The sequence below is a fragment of the Frieseomelitta varia genome, unplaced genomic scaffold, assembly GCF_011392965.1.
Source record: "Frieseomelitta varia isolate USP_RPSP 00005682 unplaced genomic scaffold, Fvar_1.2 scaffold_147, whole genome shotgun sequence".
NCBI lineage: Eukaryota > Metazoa > Arthropoda > Insecta > Hymenoptera > Apidae > Frieseomelitta > Frieseomelitta varia.
Genome location: NW_025109161.1, coordinates 359,157 through 372,565, shown reverse-complemented (window position 1 = coordinate 372,565; position 13,409 = coordinate 359,157). Strand labels below are relative to the sequence as shown.

At 29.4% G+C, this 13,409-nt stretch overlaps 3 protein-coding genes across 6 annotated transcripts; 1 reads left to right on the top strand and 2 right to left on the bottom strand.

The window, feature by feature from the left end:
- Positions 1 to 219: 219 nt before the first annotated feature.
- On the bottom strand, positions 220 to 4,305 carry LOC122534633 (transmembrane protein 185A). Its single transcript, XM_043665474.1, has 6 exons — positions 4,031 to 4,305; positions 3,078 to 3,423; positions 2,711 to 3,010; positions 2,503 to 2,626; positions 2,181 to 2,405; positions 220 to 2,103 (listed from the first exon to the last, which is right to left on the bottom strand). Exons 1-5 carry the CDS (start codon positions 4,066 to 4,068, stop codon positions 2,194 to 2,196), a joined length of 1,020 nt encoding a protein of 339 aa, XP_043521409.1. The 5' UTR covers positions 4,069 to 4,305; the 3' UTR covers positions 220 to 2,103; positions 2,181 to 2,193.
- A 543-nt stretch (positions 4,306 to 4,848) lies between these two features.
- Positions 4,849 to 6,881, top strand: LOC122534252 (40S ribosomal protein S3a). The gene is made up of 5 exons (XM_043664719.1): positions 4,849 to 4,999; positions 5,531 to 5,634; positions 5,866 to 6,188; positions 6,440 to 6,601; positions 6,681 to 6,881. Exons 1-5 carry the CDS (start codon positions 4,938 to 4,940, stop codon positions 6,831 to 6,833), a joined length of 804 nt encoding a protein of 267 aa, XP_043520654.1. The 5' UTR covers positions 4,849 to 4,937; the 3' UTR covers positions 6,834 to 6,881.
- A 107-nt stretch (positions 6,882 to 6,988) lies between these two features.
- LOC122534239 (putative fatty acyl-CoA reductase CG5065) lies at positions 6,989 to 13,010 on the bottom strand. 4 transcript variants are annotated; one of them, XM_043664681.1, is made up of 9 exons: positions 12,853 to 13,010; positions 10,432 to 10,676; positions 8,714 to 8,877; positions 8,499 to 8,634; positions 8,229 to 8,428; positions 7,905 to 8,157; positions 7,625 to 7,815; positions 7,271 to 7,528; positions 6,989 to 7,203 (listed from the first exon to the last, which is right to left on the bottom strand). In XM_043664681.1, the coding sequence occupies exons 2-9, from the start codon at positions 10,648 to 10,650 to the stop codon at positions 7,074 to 7,076; spliced, it is 1,551 nt and encodes a 516-aa protein (XP_043520616.1). In that variant the 5' UTR covers positions 10,651 to 10,676; positions 12,853 to 13,010; the 3' UTR covers positions 6,989 to 7,073. The 4 variants fall into 4 exon arrangements, with proteins under 4 accessions (XP_043520616.1, XP_043520625.1, XP_043520635.1 ...); XM_043664690.1 differs by having other exon boundaries at positions 12,849 to 13,002; XM_043664700.1 differs by having other exon boundaries at positions 12,980 to 13,001.
- Positions 13,011 to 13,409: the final 399 nt, after the last annotated feature.

Sequence of the window (13,409 nt, the reverse complement as noted above, 5' to 3'; positions counted from 1 at the left end):
CGTCACGCATGATAGATATGTATAATATACAATAATTGATATAATCTATAATGTTATTGTAATACAACAGAGTATGTACATTATTTCTACATTATAACACAATAAATTGGGTATACTTAGCAATTACAATATTTAATAACGTTAACAATTAATACCCTTAATATTTACTTGTTTTTCAATTTACGCAATTATTCTGTTTCATTTTTTTCCTGTTTTTTCTTTTTACATTTTATTCACGCTATTCTAAGGATGCGAGGCGCTCAGTCTTATATCCCAACCGATATATCCCAATCTCTTGTCTTATTTAAGGCCGATTAAAAATCTATCGTTTCAAACAGTTTACAAATTTCGGTTAAGTTTTCGATAAATCATATTTTAATCGTAAATGAGAATCTGTGTCATTTTTTTTTTATCGCAACAATTCTAACATTATAATACATGACACGTAGATCGTGTCGAATAAATATTATTATACTTTTATATGAACATCATAATATTTTCGATAATTTTTTAAAAATATGACAGAGGTTAAATTATTCAATATATATAACAACATGCTATAAGATTGTTACATCATCGATTACAAAACGTATTAATTACTCATTAGCATTCATTAAGCAACTGATGAGTAGTAAGCGTACACAAAACTAATTTAACACTTAAAGTAACAGAGCCCTTTGAACACGCTTTAATATTACATATTAAAATGGTTATCTCCCTGCTAATATCAATATAGATATTTTAATGAGAAATATCGCGAGAACTTTAGGAACATGTTGAAAATTATTCTAATGTAAATGTATGACTTTTGTTTTTTATTCTATGTATTATCAACATACGCGTTACATAAATTTAAAATTTGTTAAAATAAAAATTACTCGAAAAAGGGCTCTTGTACACGTAATAAAATATTTCCATGAAAATTAAAATCAAATGCAATGATTAATTTTATTACTTTTTGCTTGATCAACAATTTTTGTTCATTATGATAATCTCTTGAAATTTACTAGATGAATACGATCACGTTTCATTCACAATAAAAATTAGAATAAGATAAAAATTATTTAAATGAAAATGTAACGTCACAATTACTTATATCGTCCATTTACTCGTTTTACATTTTTTATCTTTTATGTGATCTGTATATGTACGTATATATACTATATATATACGTGTAAATTTTTTTACGAATAATTCAATGTTGACAAATTTTATGTTAATTAACTAAAAGTCAGACAGTTACGTATTAGTCAAAACTTAGCTATATACACGATAAATCTCTTGAGCATGATCTGTACAATGCTAACAAATTCTAAAACTTGGAGTACTATTTACATGAAAGATTTTCCTTAGCAACAATTTACATTTACAGGAAAATCTATTTAAAATATAATATATTACAAGTTAGCTCTGTACAGATCACGATACGCCGAAGCTTAGTTTCAATTTTAAATACAGTTCACAGCTGCATACAAAACATGTCTAAGATATCATTAATTTTTTTAGCACCAGCTTAGGCATGTTTACCATCATTTTACATCTCCTACTTTTGGCAAAATAATAATAATGCTATTGTTTCGTAACGTTTACGAATAATAGGCTTAACGAAATAGGTCGGCAATTATCCTATGTCATTATAAAGGAGCAATCAAACAAATGGACGGGTTGGTTGCTTATTCTACGCATAATTTAAGTGTTTGGATACACATAAAATTGATGCAATTTTAAGAGACATAATGATTTTGAGCACTGTGGCTGCTAAATTTGCTTCAGGGGCTTGAATATTAAAGTAATATTCAACTCTCTCTTAAGTAATTCGTTTTAAAAAATCTTTTCAAGACTTTTTCTATCAAATGTTCACGGTGATCATATAAAGCTTAAGCCCCATGAATAAAATGGATCATATAATTATGATTGCCTTGGCGCATAATATTAACAACAACAAGATTTTCATAACGAAATATCGTATTGAAAATAATAGGTTCCCCTCTTTTAATAATAGATTCTGCTATTATTTACGCACCTGTCCATTATTTGTTAAGATATGGCATCTGGTACAAACCAGTCATATCGATAAAAATATCTCATACATCTGAATAGACCCTGTAACATTTTTTCAAAGTATTTTCCTTAAATTGACATTGATTTTATATTTATATTTAAATATATTTTTTTCATACCCAAACAATACAATCAATCCGGCATGTCTATAGAAATTATAGGTACAACGGGTTTCATTAGGTCGACTTTTTTAACGTGTTTTTCATTCTTTTCTGAGACCATTGGTTCTGATGGTGGTTGGTCTTGCTCACTTCTCGGTTGATAAGAAATATTACCATATTCTTGGAGCAGTGGACATAATCCCAATAGAAAATGACAAAAATCTTTTCTAATACCAAACCACCCTAGAATCATTAACAATTTTTTTTTTGTAATAATAGTAATTTTACCATTATAAAATATTTAATTCTACACTAAACATATATTTAATATTGATCTTACATCTGTTTCCTCCTTTTGCATCAAATGACATAAAAATAAGAGTTATATGAGATATTAAAAGCGGCATTGCTACAGTTGTATAATTCAATGAAATATCTCCATCCAATTTATTTGCTAATAGTACCTATAATGATAAATCAAGTCATTCAATAGCATTGTCAAAATTTATTCAAAGAAAAATTAATTTTAAAATTATTGTAATACTTACTTGAAACACAAGGATTGGAACCACAAGAAATGTATATGCCAATGCCGAATTCAAAGATGTCCGCCTTTGTCTGGCATTAATTTGTGGAGTTCTTAACAAGACAGCAGCAAAGACTATTGCATATAGCACTGCAACTAAAGATAATGATAGAAGTGCCCAAAGGGGAGCAAACACTACTTCCCAGCTCCACGTGATGATACCATCTAGTCTTAATGCCAAGAAAATAAACTGCAGTATATTTACTGCACAGAATAATTCAAGTTCAAACGATCGGTCATGCTTTGCAGCCCATATGCATACCTAAAGAGATAATAACATTTTCTAGAAACATAATTTATATTCAGATATACAATTGAAAATTACTTACAACTATTGATACTGCAGAGATAAAGATAAGTGGTATAAATACAAGCATCCAAAGATGTCTTTCAGATTCTAATTTATCACATACTAACAATTCAAACATTAACAGAATCAAATGTAATGCCAATGTAATCAACATTGCTTTATAATGTATATAAGCATCTCCTTCCAACCTTGCATGTGGATGCCTCCACCAAACATAACTTCCAATAGTAGCACCCAAAATTACCATGCTTTTCCAAAACCATATTGGTGTAAATACAGTCCAATAACTCCATTCTATGAAACCGTCCAAACGAAGCGCAAATAAAGTTGTAAATATCATCAAACAGGAGTGTACCAAAAATTTACTAAAATATAAATTAAAACTGATTAGTATATTTTATTGCATACAATACCAAATAAACATTTTTGAAATTGCATTGAAAATGTATTACCAACTTTATTCAAACTGATTGTTAATTGAATTTACTATTTTAAATATAAATTTCATTATTCTGCCAATGTGATGACAAAATATATACAATAAGTGGATAAAATACTGAAATATTGAATTAGTTTCGGTAATTCCCGACAAAGGTATAATCTTGTAAGAACGTGTTGAACAAAGCAATAGTTATTTATCTACAATAATCATTTGACCCAATTAAAAAATGTATCCCAAGCTTGAATTAAAAATATCAATAAACTATGATTTGAATTATCAAAAGTTACGTAAATGTACAAATTAAATTATATAACTTTATAGAAAAAAAGAAAAAGAAAAAATTATATGAAAAATTGAATGTTACAAATCTTCAAATGCGTGCAATAGCACACCTCATTCATACTTTTGTCTATTCAGTATAGTACAAAAAATAAAAAATATACAAAATTCACATTGTATTACACAAATTCATCATTAACTCGTAAATTAAGGAAAATTTTTAGAAAAAATCCGTCTACGATGATTTTTACCTTGGATTGAAATCCTGAAACAGTGTTTGCAGATTCATGATTATCAAAACGGTGGTTCTATAGGCCAACTTGTAAATCCTCGTGGTGACCACCTCGTGCACATATATTCCGCTGAAAATCGTTTCATTTACCAAAGAAATTTATCACGGAGTGAGGAGGAACGGTGGGTTCTGCATTTGCGTTTGTCGGGGGAAAAAAAATAAGACCCACCGCCTTGCATGCAAGAATTCGAATTGCACTGAAATTAGCTGGAGGCCAACAGCTGTCGACATTCGATATATCAACTAAAACTCAAAGTTCAGCAGAAAACTTCGTGTGTCTAAATATATATAATATATATAATATTTAATATTATATATATAAGTATATATAATTATGTATTTACAGTCTCCAATATTCCAATGCATTTATTCGAAATAAAATTTCTTCAGATAATTCAGAAACTATAAGAGAAACAACTTTTTATTTTAATATGCGAATTAATATGCATCAAATAAACTAACAAATACATTATATTATTATTATTGTACATTATATTATATTATTAATAAATTGTACATTATATAGGAGTATTTTCTTTGCAGCAAAGTATTCTTTCCTTTCAAATTTATTGTTGCTTATGTGCGCATGTATTTTAAAAGTTAATATTGAAATATCTAGGTAGTAATTGATAAATTCATATGTATTATCTCTGATATTTGTTTATTGTGCGATTCGTTAATTCGAAAATTTCGAAAAATTAAGAATTCACACATATATAACAATAAAACATCATATGTTATTATTTGAAAAGTTTTATTCAAAATAGAAGTGAATAAACATTTCAACCAATCGTCGATGAACTATAGAGCGCTCTATCTGTTTCCGCTTTAAGGGAACGTGGTTCTTTCAGTGTACAACTTCAACGATGGCGGTCGGTAAAAATAAGGGGCTCTCAAAAGGAGGCAAAAAAGGTGTTAAAAAGAAGATGTAAGTAAATTATAATATTCTCCCGATGTATTTTAGGTACTTCTTATGTACGAAATATAATTTCTAGTTCAGTATTGCCAAAGATGCTTTGTATTGAAACAGATTCTATGCATCTGACATTCGAACGTATGCATCCATTTTACGTTTAATATTTTGATTTTATCATTATTCATTTATTTATGTCTTTATTTATAATCTCGAAGCATTATATGCTTTATCTAGATATTTTTAATCGATATAATTTTTAATTTTTAATTTTTAATTAAAAAATTTATACCTCAATAACCTCATTTTAGTAACTTGTTTTTAAATAATGTTATATTAACCCGAGATTACCCACCTGGGGGTCTAGTGCAGATACATCCCAGCATTAGACCCACACGTGGGTAATCCCGGGTTAATTGAATTGTGGTAAACTTGATGCTTGATAAATTAAATTGAATTTTAAGTTGTAGTTTTCAAGCATGATGAGACTCTTCATATTCATTTCAAAACTATGACCGACCTAATCTAATTTTTCTTCTATCACAGTGTTGATCCCTTCACCCGTAAGGATTGGTACGATGTTAAGGCACCATCTATGTTTACCAATCGTCATGTTGGCAAAACATTGGTCAACAGAACACAGGGAATAAGTAAGATACATTTTATTAATAAAAATGTTGCAACTCCAGCTCCATAGAAGTTTTATTGATACTTTATATGGCGTATTCTGTTGCATAAAAAAAAAGCAGATAGTTACCATGATATTATTCTCATAAAATGATAATATTAACTTTTACCACTGCTACATATTTATTGCTACAGCATTATACAGTGCATACACTGTTATTGTTTTTATTAATTTTACATTTATTATTTTACAGAGATAGCCTCTGAAGGTCTGAAATACAGAGTATTTGAGGTCTCTTTGGCAGATCTGCAAAATGACGGAGATGCAGAAAGATCCTTCCGTAAATTTAGGTTGATTGCTGAAGATGTTCAACATCGTAATGTGTTGACCAATTTCCATGGCATGGACCTAACTACGGATAAATTGAGATCCATGGTTAAAAAATGGCAAACCTTGATAGAAGCTAATGTTGATGTAAAAACTACTGACGGCTATCTCCTCAGAGTTTTCTGCATTGGTTTTACTAATAAAGATCAATTGAGCACCAGAAAAACGTGTTATGCCCAACATGCACAGGTTAGTGTAGCTAATATCTGTAATGTGTGGCTAATATCTTTTAATATTTGCAATTTAAAGTGCATGAAAGTGATATACACACTTTTGTGTTTCACGATATTGCATATAGTAATAAGCACTTCCTTACCACACTATTTTTGTATTAGAAAGTAGTGATATTGTATGTTGCAACATTTTTAATTAAAATATGCAAGTTATGAATTTATTATTCATCTATAATTACTTATGTATACATGTATTTTTATGTTTAGGTCAAAAAAATCAGACAAAAAATGGTAGATACAATTACAAATGATGTTACAAAGAGTGATTTAAAGGGCGTGGTCAGTAAGCTCTTACCAGATGCAACTGCCAAAGACATCGAAAAAGCTTCACAAGGAATTTATCCACTACATGATGTCTATATTCGGAAGGTATATAAGCAAAAATGATAATTTCTATAAGTTTAATCAATAATCTGAACCGAAACAACAACGTTACACTGTATTGCAGGTTAAAGTATTAAAAAAGCCACGTTTTGAATTGAGCAAACTCCTGGAGCTCCATGGTGATGGTGCTGCTAGCAAAAGTGAAGAAGTAGGTGAAAGTGGTTCAAAGGTTGACAGACCAGAAGGTTATGAACCACCTGTACAGGAATCTGTTTAAGGGAGTAATTCTTTTTATGTATAAATAAAATCCACTTTCTAGTGAGAATACGGTTCTTTATTTTATTCTTTTTATTTACCCTTAAATTACATTGAAAAAAAATGAAGATATTGATATTAATATAAAATTCAACGAAGTTATTTATAAATATTTATTGAAAAAATAATTCATGCTTTATTTGGCCATATTAATATTTAAGGTACTAAAAACATTAAAAATAGATAATGTCAATGATTAGTACTACGAATTCCGAGTAACGAATAACCAACTTCCTATTAACAACGCTCTGAAACTTTCACTCCAAGATGCCAATATATAGATTAGTAATACGAAAAAGAGTATCTTAGTAATTACATCAACCCAATACATGCTGCAACAAAAGTATAAAAATTCATTAAAATTAAACTTCAGAGAATCAATGCGTAAATAGATCTTACATTCTCAAGTGTCTTCGAGCAGCTGGCAAAGTTTCTGGTGGTTCATTGAGAATGTAAATTCTTGCCGCTCGTATACATGATTCAAAATATGCATCTATATCCATGTCTTCCCCGTGTAGTTGATATTTCTTGTATTCCACAGGATTAAATTTACTTCTTACTTCGTATATATTTGCGTTTTCAAAGTCCCATTGATTGTTGGCATAATACTCAAATACTTCAAAACCTTTTTGTATTCGGCGTTGTACACGACACATACTGTTTATAGTAAGAGTTTTATATCCTTTAATATCGTCAAAGTGTTTTGATTTGGAAATGACTGAATATTTATAATTTAATAGTTGCAATACTTACATTGGTTTGTAGCCTGCAAGGAAAATAAGTCCATCTATAAAGTAGGCAGGTATCATGTGGAAAAGTATAACGCATATATTATGTATGAGCCTTGATTTTTTCATGCTACCACCTGGATACCAAACAACTCCATTTAAAGGTACCTTTTCTGTTATTTTTCGACCTCTAGCGATGATCTCAGCCCATGATACCTAAAATTTTCATATTGAAACGTTAAATTGTTAGTCACATTTGTTATTCAGAATTATTATTCAGTTGCTTTTATTAAAATATAATACACCTTAAATTCGCTACTGCTTGTAAGATTGTAAACTCTTTTTTCATGATCCTCGCAATATATAAAATTCCAAGAACTGGCAAGAATTGCATTTACTGCAATATCAACAGGAAGATAATCTGCATAACCACTCTCATTACAATACATTGTTCGAATAACACCTTTACCAGCACCAATTAAAAGTCCCGTTGGACCATTGATATTATCTGTCCAACCTGGTATTGGCTCTTTCCATATAGGAATAACTATGCTTGGTCTAAGAGGTAAAATAATTCTTTGTGATTAAAAATATTTTGTTCTCTGCAATACTTATGCGTTTATTTATACCTTAATATAATTGCTGGAATATGAGGCATTGCTTCTTCAACCAGGCTTTCTGACAAAGCTTTAGTAAAAGCATATGTATTGGGAAGGTGTCCTAGAATTTTGTCTGTCATAGCTTCAACTACATCATCATCCATCCATTCCACACATTTAATTATTTTATGAGGATCTGCAGGTGGTGCGTATGGTTTCTCTCCTAAAACCTAAAAAAAAAAAATCATATGTTACATAAAATACATATAATCATAAGTAATGTAATTAAATTTGTATTACCTTTTCTTCAAGGTGACAATATGCTGTACTAATGTGAGCAAATAATTTTAAATGCTTCATCTCTTTCGCTAATTCCAACATTTGCTTTGTACCACGCGTATTCAATAATACTGCTTTCTTCAGTAATTCATCAAATCTGTAACAATTCAGTGATCAAATTCAACATTATTTTCAAGTTATTTATATGTAATTCCGATACATTTCATTACTACTACCGTACTGTGGCAGCTGCATGATACACGATGTTTATCTTTTCACAAAGCATCTTTCTATCTTCTGAGGAAATCCCAAGTCCAGGTATCGATACATCTCCATTTATTACAGTTACTGATTTTTTAAGTGCCTCTGTTCCCCGTTGTTTTTTAACTTTTTCAAAAAGCTGAAATAAATAATTGTTAAATTATATGTAATTAAAAGTGTAACATCAATGGATTCATTTTAACTTTCGAATCCAATTTAGTATTCTATCTATTGGATAGTATTTAATAAAAAAATTAATTCCAACGAAAATTTTTTGATACTATTAATCACATATATTTTCGCCATAAGAATTTCATCTGTAATCAATTTCTCGGTAGCTAGTCGATATAATTTATGACCAAATTCTTCAGCTGTGTGGGATAGAGATGGAGTGTTACATGTACGAATGTTAGAAGGGGATACAGAGGCTAGCAATACGAAAGATGTGATATAACAGATGGGACATATGAGAAATAACTTTCACCAGGTATAAGATACGATAATAATGATAGTAACAACTACCTTTACTACCTTCTTCTCCATGCTACGAATCCTTGACCCAGTTTCTGGGATTTTTATCTCGTAATCTGGCTATAACTACCGTATCGTGAATTTTGTTCCTGATGTCCAAATTGTCCCAAAAAAATTTCAGTGATTCAAGTTACAATCATTGTGGATAATGAATCAATGTTTCGAAATTTCGTAGGAAATGAAAATGACTTGATGAATAACGAGTAACTTTTTTTTGTAAACATGACATAAACTATACGCCACGCTAAGTACAATATTTCTCGTTTTGTCGATTATTACGTCTCTTTTCCTCTGAGTTATTTGCAATTATTTTGCAATACCACATGAAATTTATTGATTCTTGATAATTATGAACGAAAGAAGAAATTCCTCTTTCTGGGGAAAATTTATAGAACAATAATGATCTGAGAAATGACAAATAAATTTAATGTCACGTAATACTGTAATGGAGATAGTTGAGGAAGATTTAAAGATCATGTCAATCATCTTAGCTTTCTATGAGTGAAATACATATCCGTATAGCCAATCATGTGTAATTTGTGTCTACGTAATGTCTTTTCCTTTTCTTGTTTAATACCTTTTTACTTAACAAAAATTGTACAAATTTTGTAATACCTTGACATTTCGTTATTTATAAGTTGTGTTTGAGAAACCAATTTTTTTTTAATGAAAATGCGTACATCTAGATATCTTTTATTGCACAATTTGTTCGTAGCATTTGCATAATTAAACTTTCTCTAAATATATTTGACCCGACATATAAGATATGTGTCGCAACAAGTATTCGCATTAGATATATTCGCAACATGCATTAATAAAACAATTATAATAGTTCTTAGCAAGAAATGATGTAAAAATGAATTTCTACAGAATTGTAGTAATATTTACATTCGTGTATTTTTTCTCATCAGAAAATGCAGAAAATTAACTATTTGTTACCAAGAATTATGCCAGGAAGAATTCTTTTAAGCAAAAAATGGGTTACAGGAAACCTGTTTATATATATATATATATACACGTGTGGTTCAATTGCTATTTTTTCGAACTTAATATCGTCCTGTATAGTTAGATTTCTACATCCGTGCTGACATTTACTCTGTATGAAAATTGAACCAATTAAGGTTGAAAATTCTAACAAAGGATACTTGTTAAAAATATTTACCGCTGAGTTGAAGATTTCTTCTAAACGACGTTTCGGGTCCTTTTCCTTCTTCGTTCTGATTAACATGTAAATTTGTTCAGTGTTTGGTAGACATCTAAGAAATTTCTCGACGATGACTTTGCCGAGGAAACCAGTGCCACCGGTAATTAGGATGTTCTGTCCTTTGAAAGTTTCCGCTATTCTGTCAGGAATCTCTTCTTCCACTTTTGGTCCCGCCATTATCTCTTATTTATGATCACGTACCTCTACATATATGAAGAAAGAAGAGGAGAACTATGAAATTATAGATATTTGAAAGGAAATTTCTATACATTAATTTACGCTAAAAAAAAAAATATTGCGGCATTTAATCTTCCAATTAGAAAATTAGAAAATTATATTACATTGGAAGATTATATTACTATATTGCTATGTATTAGAAAATTATACATTACGTTGAATATTAAGTTGCGTTTGGGGGGAAACAATTTTCTACAGTAGATTCATGTTAAGAAATGGTAGAAATGAAAATACGACACGAATGATATATATCAGAAAAAAATAAATCAGGAGTTCGAGTGATCATCGTGTAATTTCTTTTTTATTCCGCATTCGCTTTCAAACTGAGATACGTTTATATTCATCTTTATTTCATGTAATTATTTCATGTAAGCCCGAAAAATTTTAAGCTCGAAGAAATTTTTCAGAAAGACATCAGAAAATGGAATGGACACTGAGATTCGTCCTTGAAAGTTGCATCAGTTAATTTTAAATTCGCAATAACTTAGTCACGTGACGTATTATATAGAGCAAATGGCCGAGACAACAATTTAAATTCGACCTGTGCATGGTGATGGCGAGATAATAATTACTGTAATAATTTGTGATAAGGCCGGATACATACGACTAGAAACGATTAAAAACGTTTTTGTAAACTTCTCCGACTTCTGCCTACGTGACGTGATTACATTTTTTTGGACATTTCCGTTCACGCATCACATTTTCAATTTAATTTATTGACTTAAGTTGAAGAAGAAGAACTTTCTGGTAAAAACTATCAGATATTTGCATATTTATCGTAGGCATATTAACTTCTTTTCAGAAAGCACCATAATTACAAAATATTAAGGTTAACGATTAATTATAAAATTGAGGTTAATTTCCGAAGTGATTGATGCAACAAATTTTTTTCAGAGTGAATTCTACACAAAAGAAAGGAAATTACTATTATGCAAATGTTTCAAGGATATTGCAGTGGTTTTTACGACAATATAAACACGTAACAACGTTAACAAAAAAAAATGCAAACGTATCTTGAGTAAATTACTTCGTAGGAAAGAATTACAGTAAAAGAAAAAACGATAAACGTGTCGTTTCTTTCGTTAAAAATTCTTTTAACTCCTATTTTGTTGACCTTCGAAAAATGTTTCACAGTAAAAACTCGAGAGTTTCTATTTTTTTTTTAAATTTTAGATTGTTATTTTTACATAATTGATGAAATTATACTGATTAAAAAATATATAGAATGTGCTACATTACTTGAATTTTTTGAAATATTTTTTGATTCATTTTGTACCATTTCTGGCTGTAATTCAACATTCCGTTCAAATTTTTATACGTTTTGCATACTAAACATTCCATATTAGTTAGTTATTTCCTATTTAATAATTAAAAAGACAATTAATACTTTATATTGAATAATTTCTGCAAGGTATGCATCATTTGATAATTGTCAATTCAGTAAAAAAATTTTCAATATCAGGTACTCAATATTCAGTATTCAATATTTGGTATTTTGTTTTTTATATTCGATACTTAATACTGTGTATCAAAGTACAAAATATTTAATGTTAGATATTAAATATTCGGTACTGAGTGTTCAATATTAAATACGCAGTTTTTGATCAGTCAATCTATAGAACATAAATTTATGCGTGAGTTTAAAATCACACAATACATACGCGTTGAATCATTCTAAATCTCGGTTACTATTACGTCTGAGTATTGCTTCACTTAGAAAGTTTGGCATTCGTCGGTTTTTAGTGATTAGATTTAAAAAAAAAAGAAAATTATATTCACCTATTTTTAATCATTTAACATTTATTTTCAGAAAGCAAAGATTTACTTCTAACAAACTTGACTTATTACAAAATGCATGGCGAAACGATTTAATAATTTTCCAAATATAAATGTAACTAATCATTAATTGAAACGTCATATGAAATATAGAGCAGAATGAAGTGTATAAGAATGCTTCGTTTAACATTTAAATAAACGTCAAAATAATAAGATAAAATCCTAATGTATAAAAATAATAAACTTTTATGAATTGTTATACACTGACTCAAAAAACATATTCTGATCGTAAAAGTATATCATTTTAAAGAAAAGATCGAAACGATAAACGAAAATAAGAGAATGATTGCGACGTGGAGTACTTACTTCCAAAAAGAAAATTCGGCCTTATCCGAAATACGAATGGTCAAGAGTGAACAATTGGAGAACAGAACAGAATGGAACGAAAGCACGGTCGTTTTAAGAGTGACCGGCTATAGTCGATCGGTGTTACCTCGACGGTGAGCTCGGTGTGGACTGAGAAAGCATAATGTTGGCCCAATATTCTTCTGGACGATGATCGATGCAGCCTCGTATTCACCTTTGTCTCTTTCTTATCCCCCACCTTTATTTAAAAGAGCAGCTCTATCTTATTCAACTTCAAATCACGTTCTATATGCTCTATCATATAAACATAAATTGAATATAAATTGAGAAGCTTTTTGAAAAAAAGGATCAAGATAAAACGTGTCTTTGCTCTAGTTTTTTTATTAAATATGGTTAAAGAATGTTGTTCTTTTGTGAAAGAGCAAAAAAATTTGATTAGAAATGAGATATATTTTTAGCACAATTATGTATATTTATATTAGACAAATATACTTCGTATTTGTATATCATACTTATAATGATTATGAATAATTAGACTATAATTTGTATATTTACTT

What these genes read in the sequence shown, in the direction of transcription:
- LOC122534633 (XM_043665474.1), bottom strand. Translation starts at nt 4,068, where the DNA reads ATGAATCTGCAAACACTGTTTCAGGATTTCAATCCAAG. An exon ending in TTTCAGGATTTCAATCCAAG is followed by an intron (nt 3,424 to 4,030) that starts GTAAAAATCATC and finishes TTTATATTTTAG; the next exon opens with TAAATTTTTGGTACACTCCT. An exon ending in TCTCTGCAGTATCAATAGTT is followed by an intron (nt 3,011 to 3,077) that starts GTAAGTAATTTT and finishes TTATCTCTTTAG; the next exon opens with GTATGCATATGGGCTGCAAA.
- LOC122534252 (XM_043664719.1), top strand. Translation starts at nt 4,938, where the DNA reads ATGGCGGTCGGTAAAAATAAGGGGCTCTCAAAAGGAGGCAAAAAAGGT. An exon ending in CAACAGAACACAGGGAATAA is followed by an intron (nt 5,635 to 5,865) that starts GTAAGATACATT and finishes ATTATTTTACAG; the next exon opens with AGATAGCCTCTGAAGGTCTG. An exon ending in GTTATGCCCAACATGCACAG is followed by an intron (nt 6,189 to 6,439) that starts GTTAGTGTAGCT and finishes TTTTATGTTTAG; the next exon opens with GTCAAAAAAATCAGACAAAA.
- LOC122534239 (XM_043664681.1), bottom strand. Translation starts at nt 10,650, where the DNA reads ATGGCGGGACCAAAAGTGGAAGAAGAGATTCCTGACAGAATAGCGGAA. An exon ending in ATTCCAGCAATTATATTAAG is followed by an intron (nt 8,158 to 8,228) that starts GTATAAATAAAC and finishes TTTACCTCTTAG; the next exon opens with ACCAAGCATAGTTATTCCTA. An exon ending in CAAGCAGTAGCGAATTTAAG is followed by an intron (nt 7,816 to 7,904) that starts GTGTATTATATT and finishes TGAAAATTTTAG; the next exon opens with GTATCATGGGCTGAGATCAT.